The 21,236-nt window shown below is 38.1% G+C and overlaps 1 protein-coding gene across 1 annotated transcript in view; it reads left to right on the forward strand.

Annotated features, from left to right (window-relative positions):
* The window catches only part of MYBPC1 (myosin binding protein C1), a gene marked incomplete at both ends in the record, with an annotated part of 66,264 nt that overhangs the window by 24,688 nt on the left and 20,340 nt on the right, over positions 1–21,236 (forward strand). The window contains 15 exons of the mRNA XM_084206279.1: positions 3,983–4,015; positions 4,381–4,416; positions 5,057–5,092; positions 7,346–7,450; positions 7,971–8,119; positions 8,470–8,587; positions 9,454–9,505; positions 11,059–11,115; positions 14,575–14,741; positions 16,128–16,260; positions 17,836–17,960; positions 18,660–18,765; positions 19,067–19,233; positions 19,788–19,950; positions 20,786–20,892. Coding sequence (XP_084062405.1) covers positions 3,983–4,015; positions 4,381–4,416; positions 5,057–5,092; positions 7,346–7,450; positions 7,971–8,119; positions 8,470–8,587; positions 9,454–9,505; positions 11,059–11,115; positions 14,575–14,741; positions 16,128–16,260; positions 17,836–17,960; positions 18,660–18,765; positions 19,067–19,233; positions 19,788–19,950; positions 20,786–20,892 — 1,554 coding nt within the window. The remainder of the gene's footprint in view (positions 1–3,982; positions 4,016–4,380; positions 4,417–5,056; positions 5,093–7,345; positions 7,451–7,970; positions 8,120–8,469; positions 8,588–9,453; positions 9,506–11,058; positions 11,116–14,574; positions 14,742–16,127; positions 16,261–17,835; positions 17,961–18,659; positions 18,766–19,066; positions 19,234–19,787; positions 19,951–20,785; positions 20,893–21,236) is intronic.

The following is a 21,236-nucleotide window of genomic DNA, read 5'->3' on the forward strand; positions in this document are numbered from 1 at the left end:
CAGTGAAAGTCTGAATATTAATAGATAGATGACCTTCTGCCATGCTCCAGTGAAACTGTCACCTCTGCAAAGCAAAGTAGATGTCATTGACAGACACTCAGTAGTAATACTTCTAAAAATTAGTTACAGTGCAGTTGTTCCTATCAGCTCTTGTTTTACTGCAGAATATCACCAAATAAGGGAAAACATATTTTCATAGACTTATTCCTTCAGGTTTGTGTGCCAGGAAAAAAAAAATCTATATAAGGTGAGCATAGGTCACAAAAAGGGAAAAGGTTCCATTCTTCCAACCTGTCCAAAATCATTTACACTTGAAAATGAACAGTTCAGCAAGGAAATTATGACAAGACCAGCTAGACATTAGCTTTTATGTAAGCTGTATGTAAAAGACTTTCTGCAGCTTCAGAAGTAACAGATTTAGGTACTTCCCTGAGTGGAAACAAAATGGGAAACATTTCATATCTGAATTCCACAGCAATTATGCAATATTTGTGTGCCAGCAGTTGTGACCTGTTTGCTGATAATTTCCGAGCTAGACTGTAGACACTGCAGGAACCCGAAATGGGACTGTGCTGGAACTTGGCATCTAGGAAAGAAATCTTGGTACTCCATGTAAACCCCATAGTCCATCATTTTCACCTCATCCCTAAGAAAATATTAACAACAGACATTAGGAAGATAGAGTATACCTTTCTGTGTGTCTGTTTTATTGTTCTATTTCTTTTTGGTACTTATTGTCTGTGTGAAATTATATTTTTATATTCCTTTGTGTTCACTGTAAAGTTATGAAATGAAAAACAGTGTGGTAAATTCTTTGTATCTCACGGTTATTTTCCTGTAAATTAGTAGCTCAGAGCAGTAAGCATAAAATTTTCTTTTATAAAATAAACCAGTTTTAAAAGATCTATAATGGTGTTGTAGAAATTCAGGATATATCATCCATTTTATTTTCGGAAAAAGAAAGTGAATCAACACAAATCCTCCAAATTTACTACATTGCCTTATATTCATTCAATTTAAATGCTTGTGTCTTTGTTGTTAATTTTAGCATTATCTTACAGATTAAATATGTTATCATTTTCTTCCCACTTGCTGGAATAATAGTAAAATTTTAATATCAATTTGCTCATTCCTTTTTTTAGGTCCCATCCGGCCATTCAGAGAGCTACTAAAATTTCTGTATATTTTACTAATAGCTTTCCTCTAGGTTTCTTCCAACCATCTACTAAAATGTTCATTGCATGTGTCATCCTTGTATTCTCCCAGGTTTCACTTATCCATTCATCTCCCTACTAAAACTTCCCCCTGTGGGTTTTTACTTCATTTACCATTTCCAAAGTGCCAAGTCCCCTTGATGGCACTGCTGCACTCCCTTTGAAAATCAGATTGGTAATTGAAGTCAACTAAATTTGAAACTCTCAGTCTTGCTGTGCTCTCTAATTTCAGCATAAACAGTAGAATAGAAAAATAAAATAATATACAATTAATAGGTTTTTACACTCCACAACATTAAGTTTGTCAACAATGTGGCTGATGGCAGAGTAGCAGCTCCCATTTTGTGTGAGATGTTTCAAACCAGGGGAAAATAGGTCTAAAATTCTTGATACCAGCAGCTCATATATAAATCAGTCATTTCTTTATTTTGTACATGTGTTTCCACATTTGCTGTGCCAGCAGTCAGAAATTTTAATGTTCAGGTTACACTAAGTGTGTTTAGATTAGCTTCTCTGGAGATATGGAGAGTTCTTTCATTCTGAGGAATCTAATCCTGATACAGTTCAGTCTGCTCTCATTTCTAAATGACAACATTAACACAGTTAATTTAGAAACAAGAAAAAGAAACATAATTACCCTATATGTTAATGGATGTATGTCACAGACAAAGAATAAAGATTTCTATTGAGTAATTCATTTTATCAGCCTACTGTCAAATGAATCCATTGATTTCCCTATAACAAACTCTTATCATGCAACAGATTGAAAAATATGTCCCATTACAAGTTTACTTGCAGAAGATAAGGATAGTGAATTAATGATCATAGTTCTACTGACAGATCTGGTATTGCTGGTTTTGTTATCTTCAAATAGACTTTATTTCAGCACAAGCAATCATTCATCACAGAAACTGAACTGGCTAAAGCTGCTGGACCAACAGTCAGTCCATTTTGTCCTAAAAGCCTGGGACAGAAGGAGTGATGGATTGATAATTACCCATTTATCAAAACAATCCCTCCAGCATGTAGTGTTTTCATACTCTTTCCATTTCTAAAACATTCAACTGGGCTTTCATCCTTATACTTCTGACACGTTTGTTTGTTTGTTTCCTTTGTTTGTCTTTGATGTTAACATTTTGTTTGAAAAATGAGAGGCTACCCTGGAGAAACCCCAGCAATCCCCCTGCAAAACTAATAACTTCTTTTGGGGTTTTTTAGTTTTTCAAATGATTAAATGAAAGAGAAAACTGAGTGGTCCTTTCATAACTTGTTTATCATACATCATCATGTAGGATGCCTCACATCAAATGTTTTATACTGGTCTTAATTATTTTTTTTCAGTCAAATGGCTCTTTGAGCCATCATCAATCACAATGGTGACATCATTGACAAAAAGAGCTGAAACTATACTTAATGCTTTCATGAAATATGGAGAAATATTTGCAGTGGAAGAACATAGCCTTGCATCCATTTAGCTGCTAATGCAGTATGTTAAAATGTCTGACATGACTTAATCTGTGCTTTTACAGCATTTTCAACATCTGCTTATGGCATTGGATGATGCAGGTCATGAGACCACTTCCATTCTTCTTTTTTTTTTTTTTTTCTATGAATAAGAAAAGATATTTGAAAGATAACACATTAATCCTTCATGTGTAGGCATACCTTTTACAACTTTCATCCTCCTCCCAAGGGATCTTTCAAATGAAGTTTGATGAATCATTAAAAAGGAATGAGTAAAACGTTATGGTGAAGTAGACAAATTGTATTAACAGACTTTTAATTAGCCTTCATTGGTTAAACAAACCCAAAAATTCAATATTGCCAGTGTTTATGAAAATGCTTTTCATTATATTTCATTTTCATTATATTTCATTTATTTCACTATATTTCATTTGTGCTTTTGTCATAGCTATGAAATTTTTCCTTGAAAAAAATATAGATAAATTATAACTTTAAGGTCAAAATCAAAGGATAACTTCAGATTTAAAATTTCATTATGGAAACAGAAATACAAGATATAAAAAAATCCAACCCCCAAAAAGACTGTCTTTAAAGATGTGCGTTAATATTTTTCCAAAGTTGTTCCTGTTTAACTCTGTTCTCCATTTTGAAGTGTTCTACAGATTATTTTCTGATCCTGCATAAAAACATGTATTCTTCATATAACTTATATATTAATTCCTAAATATATCTAATTTATTTTTATCTTTCAAAGGATACTTTGGTTATTTTCTTACTTTTTTACCATTAGGATTTTAAGACACTATGACCTTTTTGCTTATTTTTATCAAAGCTGATCTCTGAGGTTTCTAGTCAACATCTAAAATTCAAAGAGACTCTTGTAAAGATGCTCTTTACCTTATTCTGATTTTCTAATAATCATGATTACAGTGTTTCCATTTAACACCAGTTTCATGTTTTTCTCAGGCTTTTGATTTTTATAAATATAAGCCTCAACATATTCTATATGATTAACATTTTAAAATATCTGGGTAACAATTGTTTGTAGCAATTTAATACCTCATGACAGTCAACTTTCAGTGTGATCAAAAGGAAAATACAAAGCATGGTGATAATAGTTCTTTCCTTATTTAAAACTGTTCTCCTGTTGATATGAGGAAAACCTGAGTTGTGTAAGCCTTGCACTTTAATTTAATATTATAGTACAGAAATTGCAAAGCATAAATAGAAGGGACTAGTTTTAACTTTTTCATCTCTTGATTTAATAATGCTGAATGCATATGTGGTGCACATTTTAATTGCAGACGTGGTCATCAGAGAAATGACATCTTCCTCAGGTTAGATATGTGATTCTCCTTCATTTCATTGTGGCTTTCTTATTGTAATTACTGTGGATTACATCTCTAACAAACAGAATCACTCCGCAGCTCTCATATAAACTCATGATTTAATCACAGATCACAGTCCACATCTCATCTTGTTTTTTACTTGCTTGAAATATCGAGGTTTACCATTTCAGCTACTGAATTATGCAAAGCTTTCCTCATCAGTTTGAATCTTCCATTGTGAATGCTCCTGAATATTGCAATTTATTTCCCTTTCTTTTGCAGGTTTCACATTTTCATGTAGTTGTTTTAGAGCAGATGATCGCCTGTGCTTTCAGTTTCTTCATGTGCTTTTTCATTTGTATTTCTTTTCACAGATGAAGATGACACCTCAGTTAGTACTCCACCAGCAGGTTAGGACTGTGATAATGCTTTGTGTGTGTATGTATGTATGTATTTTTCTCTTGAATATTAATGAAGAAAGAGTCCAAACAGGCAGACTGAACTCAAAAGATAAAACTTAGGAAATTTTTTAAAGTGCCCCATATTTTATTAGTCTCTGTTCAGAAGTACAAGACCCTTATAACAGTTAAGTCCCTTTTCAGTCCTGTCTTGAGGTCTTTAGTAGATACCCCAGTGCAAGGTAAAATATTGGTTAGTAGATCCAAAAGCAACTCCAGATAAATAAGTATACTGTTTAAATAATCAAGATACTTTCCTTCAGACAAATATTGAGGAATGGAAATTCCTCTGTTACCTGGAACTACACAAATCATGGAAACAACATAAGCCTCATGTAACCTTTCTAAAGAAACTCTTCAATGGAATTAAACTAATTTAGACTTTCTAGAGAAAAGTGGGGAAGATTTGTGGGGGTTTTTCTCAGCTGTTCACGGTTTTTTGGTATTCAAGTAGTTCCTCATGGATATGGTTCCAAACATTTAGTCTAATCTTCTTGTAAGAAGAATCAATGTTCTTAAAATCCCAGTGATCTGAGGCCATTTAAGCTGCGATCTCTGAGCTGGTGTTACCTAAATTGCTCTTCCCTTTCAGATGGGATGTCTAAGCCAGCGGAAAGGAAGGATTCAGGTGAGACCTCCTGAGAAACATGGCGAAGCCCTCCCAAAATTACATAACAAAAATACCTTCTAGACTTTATTTCTGAAAGATAAGACTTTATTTTCATTGTTTAGACAGCAGCAAACTATAGCTGTTGAACTGTTTCAAAGTACCAGGGCAAAGAAGATTCTAGCAGCTAAACCAGGAGCAGGAAGGCTGTGCTGCACAGAACAGGACATGTATTTGGCACATACATACATACCTATCTATCTATATCTGTGTCTGTATAGATAGATACATAGCTGTTCCATTCCTCCTCAGCCTACAGGAATTCCATCCCTACATTCAGCCTCACCCGAATCCCACACACAGGTCCCAGAAGACTGTAGGAGAATGGCTTCTTCTCACACCTCAAAGGACAGTGGGGAAAACCTAGCAAAATCATCATAACCTCTTTCTTCCTACCCTGGCAGGTAACGCACACTGCACCCACCCTCGTGGTTTCAGGATTTGCAGCCTCTGGAACAAAATGAGCAGCTGGTACTTCAACCATGCTTATGGACCTGGCATAGCTGCCTATGCCAGCCCACGTCAAACCCATCTCCCCTTCTCTTTGTTTAATATCTAGAGGTGATGACAATATTTAGGTGTTCCTTTATGTGGTACCAAATTAATGACTCTGTGTAAGCTTTTTTCCATTTATTAATATCCTTTTTCCATTTCACCCCATGGCTTGTTAGGTTTGTTGCTGCACGTGACCAGATCCTGTGCTATCATCACTTCATCCTCTTACTACCAGTAACCTTCACTTGTTCTCATGTTGTTTCCATATATTGCCATCTTTGAGTGGTATAATCTAAAAATTTAGATTATAGAGAGTATATATAGATATGTATCTATATATATTTGTGTTCATTTATGTCTGTGTAAGTCATTCCATGTATGTGTGTATATATGTGTACATACATGTGTGTATATACATGAATGTCTTTACCTGTGAGAAATATTGTACAAGCAGGCACATACAGAGGTGCTAGGCACACCACCCACAATTGACTGAAACACTAAGACTTTATAGCAGAGCTATCTAGCATTTTGATTCCTTTTTAAAATTCATAATAGGCTTTAGGATAATAAAACCCATTTGTTTGCATTTTCCCATGGTTGCCATGAGCTGTGTCGCATTTGTGGATGGTAGAAATTTTCACAAGTTGAGAAGGTTCCCACAGCAGTAATCACTACATATCAGAAAGACTATTCTGACCTCTAACTTGAATTAGTTTTCCCTCTGTGCTGGCAATAACTCCTCAAAAAACAGAGATGTGGCATTTGGACTTCAGATTGGAATACGAGAGATGAGCTTTGCCTCTCTGCAGAAAGTGAGCAGAAAACAGACAGCATTCACTGCCTTTCTCTCCTTGTAGTTTTTGCTAGGAATCAGTTTTGACCATGGTTTTACACAAGTTGTTATGGCATAGCACAAAGCCAGGGCTGTCCAGATAAACAGAGAGACCAGAAACACACAGCCATCCTGGTACAGTGCTCTGCCCCAGGGAGAGCACTCATTTGCTGCTTCTCTCAGCAGTGCTGTTCCTTTTCAGTTCCAAAGTCCCAGTTTCCAGAAGATAAGCTGCTGTGTCTGAACATATTTCACAATAATTTCCATCTGACAAATTGCTTTTTCCATAAAATATCACATAAAAATTCCCATGGCAGGACATGGTATTGACAGATCCTCAAATTCTTTGCTTCTGTCGTGGCAGAAAAAAAAGAAAGTTCAGAAGTGAACTTCCTTCCTGCCCTGCTTTGCAGACATAGAGGAAGAACCAGCTTGTACAATGGACTTAGTCTGGGTTGAGAGAGATCCACTGAAACTACATCAGATGTAGGGATTTTTGTGCTTCTAGCTGTTTGTGTTTTCAGAACCTCCATCTCTTCTGAAAAACAAAGAGCTGATTCTGTGCATCACCTCTGTCAAGTACTCATGGTTGAATGCTGGTGCCCTTCAAGTTGCTCAGTGCCTGTCCTGGCTGAGCAGGTTGCCCTCTCTTCCTCCCTGAGTTTCATTTTCCATCACCACAGAGGTAGTGCTCCTGCAGGAACTGTACACAATGTGACAGCCAAGCAATGGATGTCAGTGTGAACAAAAGCTTACATGTCTTTCAGGACATCTGAAGAGAAAGGTGCTAGGGCTAGAGAGTTTAGGAAGTTCAGGTAAGTGTACTTTGGAGGGAGGAAAACACCCTCAGATGACTGATATTTCCCCCTCTGTCTGCATCTCAGTATGGTCTCTTGGAGAAGGAGCTCCAGAGGAGTCAGAAAAGCGTGATGATGCCCAAAGATCCACTTTATTCGTCGAGAAACCTCAGAGTGGGACAGTGAGTGTTGGTAAGTGCCCGGGAACAAAACCAAGAACCACTGCCAGAGACAGAGGCTGAGCTGGGAATGGTGTGTGCAGATTCTGTGGCACTCAGGTTCTGCCCTCAGCTGCAAGTACTGCCTCTGGTTTTAGCTGGATGTGAACTCCACTCTGAAGGCAAAATTACTGTATTCAGAGAAGCAAAACCCAATTGTTTAATTCAGGAAAATCTAATAATTTACTGAGCATAATGGTAAGAGGTACAGTTTCTGGGGAAGAAAGCTGGGGTTATTTTGATACTGTTGGCTGCACTGTTATTGATATATCAAGATCTTATGCAGGGTAGCAACAGAAAGCTTCCAGACCCAAAATCATTAACCTCTATACCACTGCAGTACTTTCACAGTGGGTGTGACTCCATCTGACTCTTAATTTTGTGGTAGAACACATGGTGGGTGAATGGAGCAGAAGTGAAAGGAACTTGCAGAGATGCAACTGACCAACCACATGTTCCTCAAACGCTGCATCGTTTTTTTCTCTTTCTGAAAGGTGGGAACATTACATTTATAGCCAAAGTAGAAGCCAAAGATCTTCTCCGAAAGCCAAACGTGAAGTGGTTTAAAGGGAAATGGATGGATCTGGCCAGCAAAGCGGGGAAGCACCTGCAGCTGAAGGAGTCCTTCGAGCGTCACACCAAGGTGTGTCTTCACTTTTCCTTCTCTTAGCTCCAAAGAGAGCCTAAAGATCAGTTTAGGACAACAGGTAGAATTTCAAGAGCAGTGGAGTCTAACCCTGACTTCCCCACAAAGATTTCAGTGGTGATCTCTCACCCTCTGCTGAAGCAGATTTTCTGCTCTGCCAACTCTGGACAAGTAATGGTGGGGAAATCAAAATCTTCTGATGCCATTTCTGGGTTCCAGTTTCTTTTCAGAGCCCATTATTTGAGTTGTTCTCTGTTTCTGGTGCACATCTGAAAGACTTATGTTTTAACTTCTGCTTTGTGCAAGTGCATTCCCCACATTAATGAACAACTGTGCTTGATTTTTAGATTCATACATTTGAGATGCAGATCATCAAAGCTAAGGAAAACTATGCAGGGAACTATCGCTGTGAAGTGTCTTACAAGGACAAATTTGATAGCTGCTCTTTTGACCTTGAAGTCACTGGTAAGGTTCCATTTGTATCTGTAAAAATTTATAAGGATTTCTTTCTTTTTTTTTTTCTTTTTTAATTTGAAATGGCACTCCGTTTTGTTCAGACCCTTTAAATGAAATAATACTTAAAGTGAACGTTTTTAGCATAGAGCTCAGAGAATTTTCTTGTGTCTGTAATTTATTGTCTAAATGAACATTGAAATAGATACCTTGTCAGACATTTATCCAAAAATTAGAAAAGCTGGCAGTTAAAACCAGTATTGAACTCAAATCAGGCTCTGGCACACAAAACTCAGGGCTTTGTGTGTGTGCTGAGGTCAGCAAGGCAGGGGCCAGCCTGGCTCCATCCATTACTGTCTGTGGATCTGAACCATTTCATCTGATCCAGGCTGTCCCAAAGGGGTAATTCACACAAGGTGAATAGTCAATTCACATTTGAATTGTCACATTTACATTTATTCAATAAATTCACGTTTATTGTCACGCCTGACAATGAATGTGAGTCTGTAGCTGTAGAGGAGACTCTGTCTCCTTCCTCTGATGCTGAGGGTACCAAGATAGCACAAGATGCCAGCAGGGCAGAAAGCATGGCAAGTGAGAAGGCAAAAAGGCCAGAGCCTGTGAATAAGGCAGGCAGGGGAATGGAGAGAAACATCAGAGCAAAAAAAATCTCCTATGCAGAACTGCAGAAAATACTTCAGAGAAATGGCACACTTGGCCCTGAATATCTTTGCAGGTACCAGAACCCAATACCAAAAGGGAAGCACAAATGCTGGTCATTCAGCAGGAAACTGAACAAATTTCGTGTTCCAAATGACACTGATTACATAAATGATTCAAATTGTGTTTTTAATTCCTGTGTTACCATTATTTCATAGAATCTTCCCAAGCTGCTCCATCCATTGACATCAGATCTGCTTTCAAAAGAAGGTAACTTCAGTGATCCCATCCAGCTCCTCAGTAATGGACATTAATAGCATGCACAGAACTTGTGTCAGACAATTGTATCAAGTACTTTATAAAACTGCATTTGTAAATATAGATTAAAGAAGTGGGATTTTGAGTAATTGGTGGTGGTTAGAATGAAATAGTTACAACACATAGACAGTACATGTGATATTAATACCCCTCCTGTGAAATTGCAAGTGTCATTAATTTAAAGGAAGATTGAATATTTAAGTGAATTAAATATGTGTTTCTTTGGAGGTTTTTAAAAATGTCTTTTCATTCACTAAAATATTATACTGCATGTTTCCTGAAAGCTGTCAGCCTCAGTATGAAAGTTCCTGGTCCCAGTCCTGCACTGATTAAAAGCAGATAGAAAATTCACACTGATTTGAAGAAGGCAGGATCTGGCTTTGTTACCTTACAGTAAACAGTAAATACCATCAGTAAGGAAAAGCAGCACATAGTATAGTACAGAAACTGTAAGATAAAGCATTGGGTCTTAAGGTTTGTTACCTTTCTGATAAAGTAGCAATTCTAACCAGTATAGGTGTCATCTCTTTGTGGTGAAATATATGAAGAACATATAGAATGAAAATACTTTACAAACAGATAATGAATGCAGTTTGTTAATTTACAAGTAAACCTGTAATTCAGAGATAACTGCTTTTATTTAGGGGGCTTTAATTTAAAGATAAATACAAAAGATATTGCATTCAAGGTGCATTTCTTTCTTCAGCACATTTTAAAAAATGCAGTAATTACTCTGGCCAAGCAGATGAAGATATCTCAGTATTTTCTGATTTTCTAAGCAATATCTTGCATGTGAAATCTTGATTAAACGTTGGCTTCATTTCAGTTCAGATTTGCACTATTTTTCCCTTTTTAGAAATATTTAGGACTTTTTTGCTTTTTTGTCTGTATGTGCTCTATGACAAGGTAATTCTGCTAAAGATCACATCATAGAAAGAAATGCACCTTGATAGGACTGTGACTCTATCTGTAAAAATGGACAATTTACTCTTTTATTCTTTTTTATAACTGTTTTCTCCCTTCATTTAGAATAAGGTAAAATCTTTAAGGTTAAGTACTTTTCAATCAGTATTTGACAGAGCTATGCATTGTTAAAAGCATCAACCAGCAATGCAAATCTTTGTTTTGTTTTCACAGCAAGAGATCAGCACAAGCCCTTTGTTTTGTCCACTACAGAAATGAAAAACAAAGCTGGTTGTGTTGACTAGCTGCTCTTTGTTTGTGTTACTGAAATTTAACACAAACCTTGGCAAATTTATGTACTCAGTTACAAAAATTTGCCATCAAAGTATAAGAAGAAGCAATACAAACCTTTGTGTTATTTTTCACAAGCCCCTACACAAACATAATCTGTGTGAAAAAGCATACAAGTTTGTGTTGATTTTATACAATTATTTGTGTTTCTGGACAGCGTTGAGTGTATAAGAAGTGTAGAGATTTGCAATGAGTGTTGTCTAAGTCTTCCTGTATTAAACAAAGATTTGATCTTTTTCTGTTAATAACAGCGGTGAAGGACAAGAGGATGCAGGAGAACTTGACTTTAGTGGTCTCCTGAAACGTAGGTGAGAACCAAGGGGTGCAGTGAGCAGGTGTGGATTGCAAACCATTAGGTTCTCCCACAGAAACAGTCAGGTGTAGCATCAATAACTCCTCAAGGATTTTGTGACCTTTCAGCTTTTTAATGTTTCTAACTGGTTTTTATTCTCATAGTATAATATGCAAATGTTCTGCTATTTTTACCTCTAAGTGTGCAGAAAAGACACCTCAGATTTGAGTGTGCTGGGAAAAGTGAGCTTCAGCCTAAAGAGGCCAATAACATTTAGTTCACTTGCTATTTCTTTTGTGTTTGCATGGAGGACACAGGGGGGGATATTTCCTACACAGGGATGAGCAGTACAGAAAATTGAGTCTGGTGCAACTGTAAGAAAACCTGCAAGGGTTAAATTTATCTCTGTGGGTACATCCTCACTTGATTTTATAAGCATCCTGATATGGAAAAATCATATATCATGCTTTCAAGTCATAGATACTGGTAAAATTCTTTGTAGCTTCTTTTTAATATGTACACACAAATGCTCAGTCGTGTTTTATTTAACTCACATGTTTTGATGGAAAAAAAACTGGCGTACATGTTTCTCTGATTTGCCTTGAAAATCTGGTGTTATGACAGTAATGTCTCCAGTTATCTCAGATCTTAAACCCAGTTTAGTCTTTTGCCAGGTTAAAACAAGATAGTTAATTCATCATCTTTTAAAATCAAGCGGAGAAATTCTATATGCCATGGAAATCCATGACAGCTGATCACAGAGAACTAACTGGAAAAGGAATTACACCCTTTATCTCATCTACTACATACTCTGAAAGAGGAAAATCTGTAGTATTAATTACATTAGAAGGTCACAAAGGGCTCATTGGCTACAAGGGCGAGCATAGCATTTAAACAACTAAAGCACACAGGAAAAGCTGAAGCTGAAAGTAGACAAAGAATTACCTGGACCAATTCCAATCCACCAGGTCTTTGTTTTTTCAATCTTCTCATCCCTAATTAGGACCTTCAGTTTGTCTTTTCATCCTACTAATCAGACTTGCCATGCCAGTTCTCATGACCGCCTGTGTGGTGTTTCCATAGTAACATGAGATCTGCATGTGAGAGTTCCTGGTGTTCTTGTGGAAAGATAAACGTGATTTAAGAGACATTATCACTTTACTAACAATTAACTCTTAAGATTTGTAAGATAAATACTGTACAGCCTTATAAACATGGAATATCTGTTGTGTGTTTAATGGATAAAGCAAATATTTGGTTTACAGACACCATTATTTGACTTTGGTCAAATTGGTTCACTTTGCTTCAGGCCCTGAAATGCAACCTCATATTTCTGAGCTTAATTGAATAAAATTGTTAATTAAGCCACAGTGTGGATATTAATATCCAAGTGTGTGGATATTAACATCCATTATTACGAAGACAAGTCCGTGGCTTTATTTCAATTTTTACAACAGGCAACATTGGAGGTGCATTCTTTCTCTTTCTTTTTATGGTTGTATGACCAAGGAAAGACCTAGAACTTTTCCCTTTTGGTTCATACTATTTGAAACATGTTTTTTTTTAGGAAAAAAAAAAAAACAAACCTAAATGCATACAATCAATATACTGTCTATTTTCTAATTTCCTGCTGGTTGGCAGGCAGACATATCAAGTCTTATCTCAGAAAGCCACACTATGACTGGATATTCTTTGTCAATGCAGTGCTTCTGGAGCACCATGACATTCCAAGAGGCCCAAATCTAAAAATCACTCAAATATTTAGGTCCTTATTTTGTTGTTTTTTGTTTTTGGGGGTTTGTTTGTTTGGTTGGTTTTGGTTTTGTAGTTGGCTTTGGGGGTTTTTGTTTTTGTTTTGTTTGGCTGGTTTTTTGGGGGGGTTTTTGGGGGTTTTTTTCCAAGTATATTTTGCAACAAAATGCACATATTTAGGAAAGAGATCTGAAAGTGATTTCATGGCAAGGTCAGAGGTCAGTCTGCTTATTAAATACCATGCTCTGTTTGGCCTCTGGCCTCAGCTCAGACTACTGAGGTCTCAGAACAAAGCTGGCTTGCTCTAAGCATCAAAATTCGTTTTCCAGTTATGCAAGAGGAAAACGAGCTGGAAATTAAGTCTTCCAGTCTGGTTGAAAATCAGGATCCTCATTCTCAACCACTGCCTGATTTAAAGGGGAATTTTATTTGGATTCCCTCAGAGTGGATGGAAAGGATAAAAGGAACAAATTATAAAATTACATACCCGAGATTGTCTAACTTATACTGCGGTCTCAGATTTATTCTATTTGAAACACTACTCAGGGAGAACCTCTCTTCCTTTTTAAAACTACAGAGATATTATGAAAATTAATAAATTTAATGGACTAAACAGCAAGGTGGTTTCCGTGGTTCCTCATCAAACTGTGCAGAGATTCTCAGGGATCTTTACTGCTATTTCTGTATATGTCAAAGAAAATCCCCTCTTTGACTCCATAAAGCTCAGCTCTAACAGTGCCTTGCTGCAAAACTTATTTTTTTATTTTTCAAAAGTTTATTTTCTTGCTCTGCTCTCAAAAGTACGGATTTTGTTAGACAAGGTAAGTCAAATTGGAATGATCTTGGTCTGACCCCAATGATATTACGGGAGGAAAAATCTAGATTTCTTCCTTAATTCCAGTATTGTTCTAGCAGTTCACTTTTTTCAGCTAAATTGTCAATCTGAAAAAATATAATTTTGTTTAGGATGCTTTCATTGTTCTTTCATTTAATGGCTGCTATTGAGAAAATAATTATACTTCTCTTTATTGGTTGTCTTAGCCTGGAGTTGCAGATAGTAAATACAGTACTGAAACTTCTGTGTAAAGGTGATTCCTCACACAGGCCTCTGAACACATTTCCTGCACTTAAGACTGAGATACACATGGAAGTGAACAGATCCATCCTTCAAGTCCAAGTTGGTGTGGAAATCTCCAGTTCCTATTCATTTGACAACTTTAAATAATGCTGAGAAGCGCTGGTGTAACTATAAACAGACACAGATTCCCCTGCATTTCAGTGTCCTGTCGCCAGTCACCCACAGTAGCAATTACAGGGACTCAGGGTTTGAAAACATTTTTATATAATTTTGAAATGTACAGATCAGACTCAGTGGTGCCATCATAAATTGTGATTGATTCCACTCAAGTTACAGCAGATAAAACTGATTTCAGTGGGATTAGGCTGTATGCTATTACATTTTCAAGCCGTGGTGTTTTGGAAGCAATATAAAAATGCCCATACCTGATTGTATCAGAAAAGGACAAATTAAAACTTGCACTCAAATTCTGCCTTGAAGAAATGTAAAGTAAGGAGTGAATGAAATAAAAAAGATACGATGGCAGCCTTCAAATTTTGGTCAAAACATTTCTGGCCTCACCACCGATTCAGCCTCACCTATTTTCTGATGGTGCGATAAAGCCCCGCTGACTCTTCCCCCATAATTTCATTTTGCCAATGCCAGGGAGGTCAAGCAGCAAGAGGAGGAGCCCGAGGTGGACGTGTGGGACCTGCTGAAGAACGCGAACCCCAGCGAGTACGAGAAGATCGCCTTCCAGTACGGCATCACCGACCTCAGGGGCATGCTGAAGCGGCTGAAGCGCATGCGCAGGGAGGTGAAGAAGAGCGCAGGTACGGAGGGGGCAGAACATCACTGTGCTCGTTGCTCACGCACAACCCTTCACCTTAAAAACCCAAATATGCTTCACTTCCACACAAAAGAACTTTCACACACAGCTCGTTCCTGCAAGGAGTTAAACAGAAGGAAGATTTGGTCCACTAAACACCTTATCCAACTCAGTGCTTACCTGAAGCATCCCTCCCTCTCAGACAAACACTGGTTGCATCTGGAACAATGTCCCCAAGGTGTGTGGAAAGGTGTTAGCCCATCAAACAATACAGAAATTAGACCTTGTGTTACCATCAGTATCTTCTGCTCTAAACAGAGGTCGCTCCAAACACAGGCGGTGTCTGCTCCTCATAATCTCATTTTGAACTTAATCTCCATTGCCCAGAAATCCCAGCTGTACCACAGACCCTCCACCCTGCACTGGGTGAGGATGTTCAGCCCAGTCTTTCCCCATCAACCCCACTGAATAGTATGAGAGGTGTAATTACACACAGAAATATATACATACATGTGTCACTGTTGAGCCAAAAATGACACAAATTCACATGAGGGCCGGATTGCAGGAGAAGGATGTTTAATATGAAAAATCCCCTCTTTTATAGACAGATTCAACGCATTCTACTTGATTGGCTAGCCAACATAAAGATCTTTCTCACCAACAGTTCTTGAGAAGAACAGAAAACAGAGTAAAAAAACACCACCTGCAGTGGTTGTTAACAAGTTATCATCGTTTCTACGACTCCCTAAAAAGTCTCACAAGTCCACTGTGAGAAAACGAAACCTGTTTTCTCCTCTCTGACCAGGCTGTTGTATCCACATACATGTGCATATAAAATACATGTTATGCCACAGAACATGTTTACACATGCATATAAATACAATGCACAGCCCATTCTACTATGGTGGCATCTGCTTGTTCCTGGACATCATTTCAGAACTGGAAGCAGTATATACATTTCCAGTGTCACTGGCTTCCTGTGTCCCTTTTTTGTGGATGAAGTCCTCCACAAACCCAGCTGTAATCCAGCTGCCTGATACACCCTCTCTCCTCACCCACTACCTCACATCCTAACATCTGTTATGGTACCACACATACATTTTTATTTATGTATTTCATTTGATGCATCTAGCTGGTCCGATTTGGAACACAATCACTCTGCAAAGTCTTGAAGAGACACCAGCTTGATCTGGGTCAGGATAACCAGGTGTGCACAGCTTTGTGCTTATTCCAGATGATTCCATTCAGACCAGTGTGAGAATATCTCGTGATGCATAACATTGTGTGCATGTGTTCTGACAGCTTTGACGAGATTTATACAATGTAATTTCAGTATCCTAATTCTTGTTTCCTGATCTTATGTTAAAATAACACTTGACTTCCACAACAGCTTTTGCCAAAGGCCTCGATCCTGCATACCAGGTGGACAAAGGAGGTAAAGTAAGATTCATGGTGGAGCTAGCAGATCCAACAGTGGAACTCAAGTGGTATAAAAATGGCCAAGAAATTCGACCAAGTGCAAAGTAAGTGATTTTAGCATATGTGAGCAATAAAATGGACACCCATCTCCTCCCTTGACAAGTGTGTTGCCTAGATCTTTCTCTTTGCTCAGGCTGCACCAATTTTACTGCTGAATTTCGTGAGATGTGAAGAGTATGCAAATGATGCTGTGTTGCTCAGGACCCAGAAAAGTACACTGTAGGCTAAATGTAATATAGATTGTCTCCATTGTCTCAAGACAAAAGTCTTAGAGATCCTCAAAAAAATGTGGTGCCATGTTCTACTCAGTAGTTTTCAAAAATGAGGAAGCACTGCTACTAAATAAATCACCCTTGGTCCTGTGTCTGGAGGTGGACACAATCTTTCTACAGTAATTTTGTGCTAAAACCAGAGATTTTACATCACACACTTACCCAACTCATAAACCCCAGGAAAAGGGGTGTGAGTTTTGTCTCACCTTCCACTACTCTGTTAACACCCTGAAGTCAACAGCCTGCACCATCAGTCATGAGCAACAGGTCTAGTGTACACAAGCTTCTCCACCTGGAAATTGGTTTATTCTCTGGCTTTTCCTAGAAGTGCAGGTGCAGACATTTGAGTACACGTAGAGCAGTGCCTGGAAGTTGAGCCCAGTCCTTTTTGTGGGCCCAACCACCTCAGAACCCGGTGCAGAAAACCCTATTGCACAGTCAGACACACCTGGGGAAATGTGCATAACAATGTAGTGTTTCTCAGCAGCACAAAGTCCTAGACAATTTTTCCTCTGACCAGTTAAAAATATAGTAATTAAGAAAAGACCTATTTACAGAAATGAGGCAGATTTCCTTCATTTCCTTCATTCTGTTGAAATCAAGGAAGGATTTTGGTTAAAATTTATGATTGACCAAAAAATGGATAATGGAGTACCTTTTCTTTAGCCCCTATATCTGGCATGAGCAATTCAGAGGGGTTTTGCAGGCAGCTCTATGGATTCCTCCCAGCAGGATGGGCTGGATTGAGTGCTCCAGTGCATTTCTACCAGGCAGCTGAAGCAGCTGTCAGATGCTAACGAGCTTTGGTCATTACAGACCTGGAGCAGATCTAAACTGGTGACATAAAGGTGAAAGGCTCCCTATCCCATTACCAAAACCCCATATCCCATTACTGATATCTTGTGCCATCTGGCCTACCAATAATATTAACCTCTTAACTTTGGCTATTATTACACTTCACAAAAATGTTGGAATGAGTGATGGTGTCCTCTTACTGGTTATTTTCAGCTTTACTCATCTAGAGTTTCAGACTCCATTTAATTTGCCATCATGTGACTCCAGCTTCTTTTTCTTTTTTAATTTCTTCTTTTCATATCACCCAGACCTGGGATCTTGGAACAAGTCAGAAGCAGTTCATTGTCACTCTACACCACAGCTCTTTTTTTTTGCTACAAGTCTATGACAGCTCTGTTAAAACTTGGAAATTGCTTCCAAGGACAATTTTCCCAGTACTGTGTAAACCCCCATATTTTTGCCTTTAAAAATCCTCACAGCACTTTCTACATTAAAAAAAAAGCTGTCCAGAAGTTTTTCTAATGTGTCTTTGCTGCATTCCTGTCCAAACAGATACATTTTTGAGCACAAAGGAAACCAGAGAATTTTATTCATCAATAACTGTACGATGACAGACGATGCTCGCTATTACGTAACAGCTGGCGATGAGAAATGCTCCACAGAACTGTTTGTGAGAGGTAACTCTGTCAGCTTGGGGCTGTTTCACCTGCCCTAAATTTATGTGGCTTCTTTGGCTGCAACAGACATTATCAGGGAGGATCTGGTTTGGTATATTTTTGAATTTGCATTAGCAGCTGTTAGGATCACTTGGTATTTCCGTGATCCCTGGCCATTTTTTTTTTCTCATCCTGTAGTTAGCAGCTCAGTGAAAACCCTGAAATGTGGGTACAGTCAACTGTGCATTGGATCCAGTGGGGCTGGGGTGCCCTTCAAAATTTTAAGCCATTTTGGAGACCTGTGTGTTGTAGCCCTGGCTTCTCCTAACAACACACTTGGCACCTGAGGGCTCTGATATTGTCCAAGTGCCCCCAGATCAGGCTTCTAGAAGCCAGTTTTTATTCCATTTGCACTGATTTGAGGGAAGACTCTATCAACATTTACGAATGGGAGGCCATATCTTCAGTCCCTTTGCTCCTATGGTGTTGACTAACAAAGCAAAACAGGTATTAATATGAAGAAATGTTACTTTTATTGAGCAAATTTCCTGCTAGCATTCTAAAGAGCAACAAATTTTCTGATTTAAGGCAGGAAAGGCCACACTGATACCCATAATAGAACTTAAAAGTAATACTGCCTTCTACAGCACGATTTAGAAAAATCTCTTTCACTTGGTTTTCCCTCTCAGATCATAAATCTGTAATTTTTTCTTTCCAAAGATCCTCCAATTTTGGTGACCAAAGGCCTGGAGGACACCACCACCTATGTCGGTGAACGAGTAGAGCTGAGCTGTGAAGTGTCTGAGGATGATGCAAATGTGAAATGGTAAGGCATGCTTTGAACTCTTCCATGAAAATAAAACCCAGAAGCTTTTAATCGTGGGCAAAAATGTGGGCAGCTTTTTCCTAAAAGAGTAAACCTGAAAATTGTTAAGAAAATCTCAATAAAATCTTATTCAAAAATATAGCAACACCAAAAATACCCTCATACATTCATGGATGAGTTTGTTTAACCTTTTCTAGTGCCTTACAGTCTTGTAGAGTCTCCTCTGGGAGTTTCAATCTGTGGAAGTCTTACTTGCACAAAACTTCCTTTGGAAAAATAAAAATTCTTTCCTTTCCATTAGGTTTAGAAACGGCGTAGAACTCTCCAACGATCCCAAATCTCGGTATCGAATTAAGGTTGAGGGTAAGAAACACACTTTGGTCATAGAGGAAGCTGCCAAAAATGACACTGCAACTTACTCAGTAATGACAACTGGAGGGCAATCAGAGGCCAAGCTTTCAGTTGACTGTGAGTATCATCCACCTTGCTCTCCAATTCATATGCCACAGTGTGCTGACATACAGAAATTAACAATTTTCTTGCCTTTCCCTGGGGGTTGAAAAGGACACTTGACTTCCATAGCAATTTTTTTGCTGTGAATCTCCAGAATAATGAAGAAAACTTCCCTTTAGAAACTATTTCCAGCAGCAGGCCATGAGCTAGTTCTGCTTGTTAACTTCCTGTCACACTATTAATATGGAAAACAAAGCAAATAATTCAAAAAAGTGAATTTTCAGAGGAAGCATCTGCTTTTCTCCAGTCCTTTCAGGTTTTCACAGGAAAACCAAACCTAGGCACAAGCACATGACTGTGTAGTCCTCTCAGCTTTCTTTGTGCATTTCATTATGCATAAATGTGCATTTGTATTTGCAATACTCATGCTACTCTTGACTATTTTGTACAAACTGGAACCCTGACCAATTCATGCTGTTTTATTACTAAGCAGGAAATTACCCCCCCCCCGCCCATGGTTACTGAGCTCCATCATCTTTCTTTAATGCATCTGCTTCTGTGTCCCTAAGTGAGACCTCTGAAGATATCACTTGCACTAGAAGACCAGACTGTGAGGCTGGGCCAGGAAATCCATTTGAAGTGTGAGATATCTGAGAATGTGGAAGGGAAATGGTACAAAAATGGGCAGCTGATTGAAGCCAGTGACCGTGTAAAGATTTATCACAAAGGAAGGTAAGCCTGGTGTGTGTTGACGTGGATTTTGGTGGAATGACACTGTGGAGTTGTGCCAGTATGTGGGTTACCTCACTAATCAAGCCTAGCCTCTGTCCCTCAAGACATATTTATTCCTGTCATTTTAAAAGCCATGTCTCTTTGCTTCCTTTTATCATATTTTTTAATCTTCTTTTGTGTATTTTGGCTGTGGAGGACAATAATCAAATCCAGGATCCACCTAAGTTCGACCTGTTGATTTTTCCTGCCATTAGTTTTGCTGTTGGTAGGGGATATTGAGCAGAAAAATAAAGTTATTGTTAGACATTAATAAAATATACATATTTTAATAATGTATACATACATTGTTAAAATAGACAATGTAAAATATACAAGGTTTATATGAAACACATAATTCCTTTTCTCTTTCCTTTCTATGCCTCTTTTTCTCATAGCTTCTGTTTGTATCAACTCACAAAGATGGTCCAACAAAAGTCAGACTATTCCCAATGGGATCACCTGCAGATTTTTTCTTGAACAACCAAATTGCAATTGAATGGCAGCAGCATAGAATCCCTGTGTAAAAGAGATTACACTTCTGTATTTTCCTTCTTCCATGTTCAAAAAAACACTATTAGAATTGGTTACTTTATTTGGTGGTTGTCTCAGTGATATTTTGTACAAAGCACACAGTATTTAATCACCTAAACCACCACTAAGCAACGAGCCAAGGAATTTTAGTCAGTAATTTTACTCACTTTCACAGATCTCCTAAAATTCTGGCAGACTTTTCCTTATAGCTTCAAGCAGTCTTCAAAAATAATTTACACAGACTTCTTTCTCAATTCTTTTACAGAATCCACAGATTTGTTATACCAGTTTCTGCTGTTGATGATGAGGGTGAATACATGTTTGTGCCAGATGCCTACAACATTAATATTCCATGCAAAGTGCATATTGTGGGTAAGTAGGCTGCACAGTGATCTGTACAGAACATCTTCCTGTGACCTGTGGAAATTAAAAGCAGTGTGAAATACCCCTGACCACAACCACTGTGTATCCTCTGAGCAGGCATCCACCAGAGGAAGCAGACCTGCAACTTACCTATTCACTAAAAATATGAAATGCTGTCCAGAGGGAAAACTTGTTCTGCCCAGCTTTGATTCATTCAGCAAAGCAGGAGGCTTGTTAGTGATCCCAGTCCTTCAAACAAAATAAAACAGGGCATTGACTATTCCCACAGCAATGCCTCACCAGCTTCTAGCTGCAACCAGCAACTGGGAAGTCAAAAGGAGAGCAATAAAAAT

The sequence above is a fragment of the Fringilla coelebs genome (assembly GCF_963513975.1).
Source record: "Fringilla coelebs genome assembly, chromosome: 5".
Taxonomy (NCBI): Eukaryota; Metazoa; Chordata; class Aves; order Passeriformes; family Fringillidae; genus Fringilla; species Fringilla coelebs.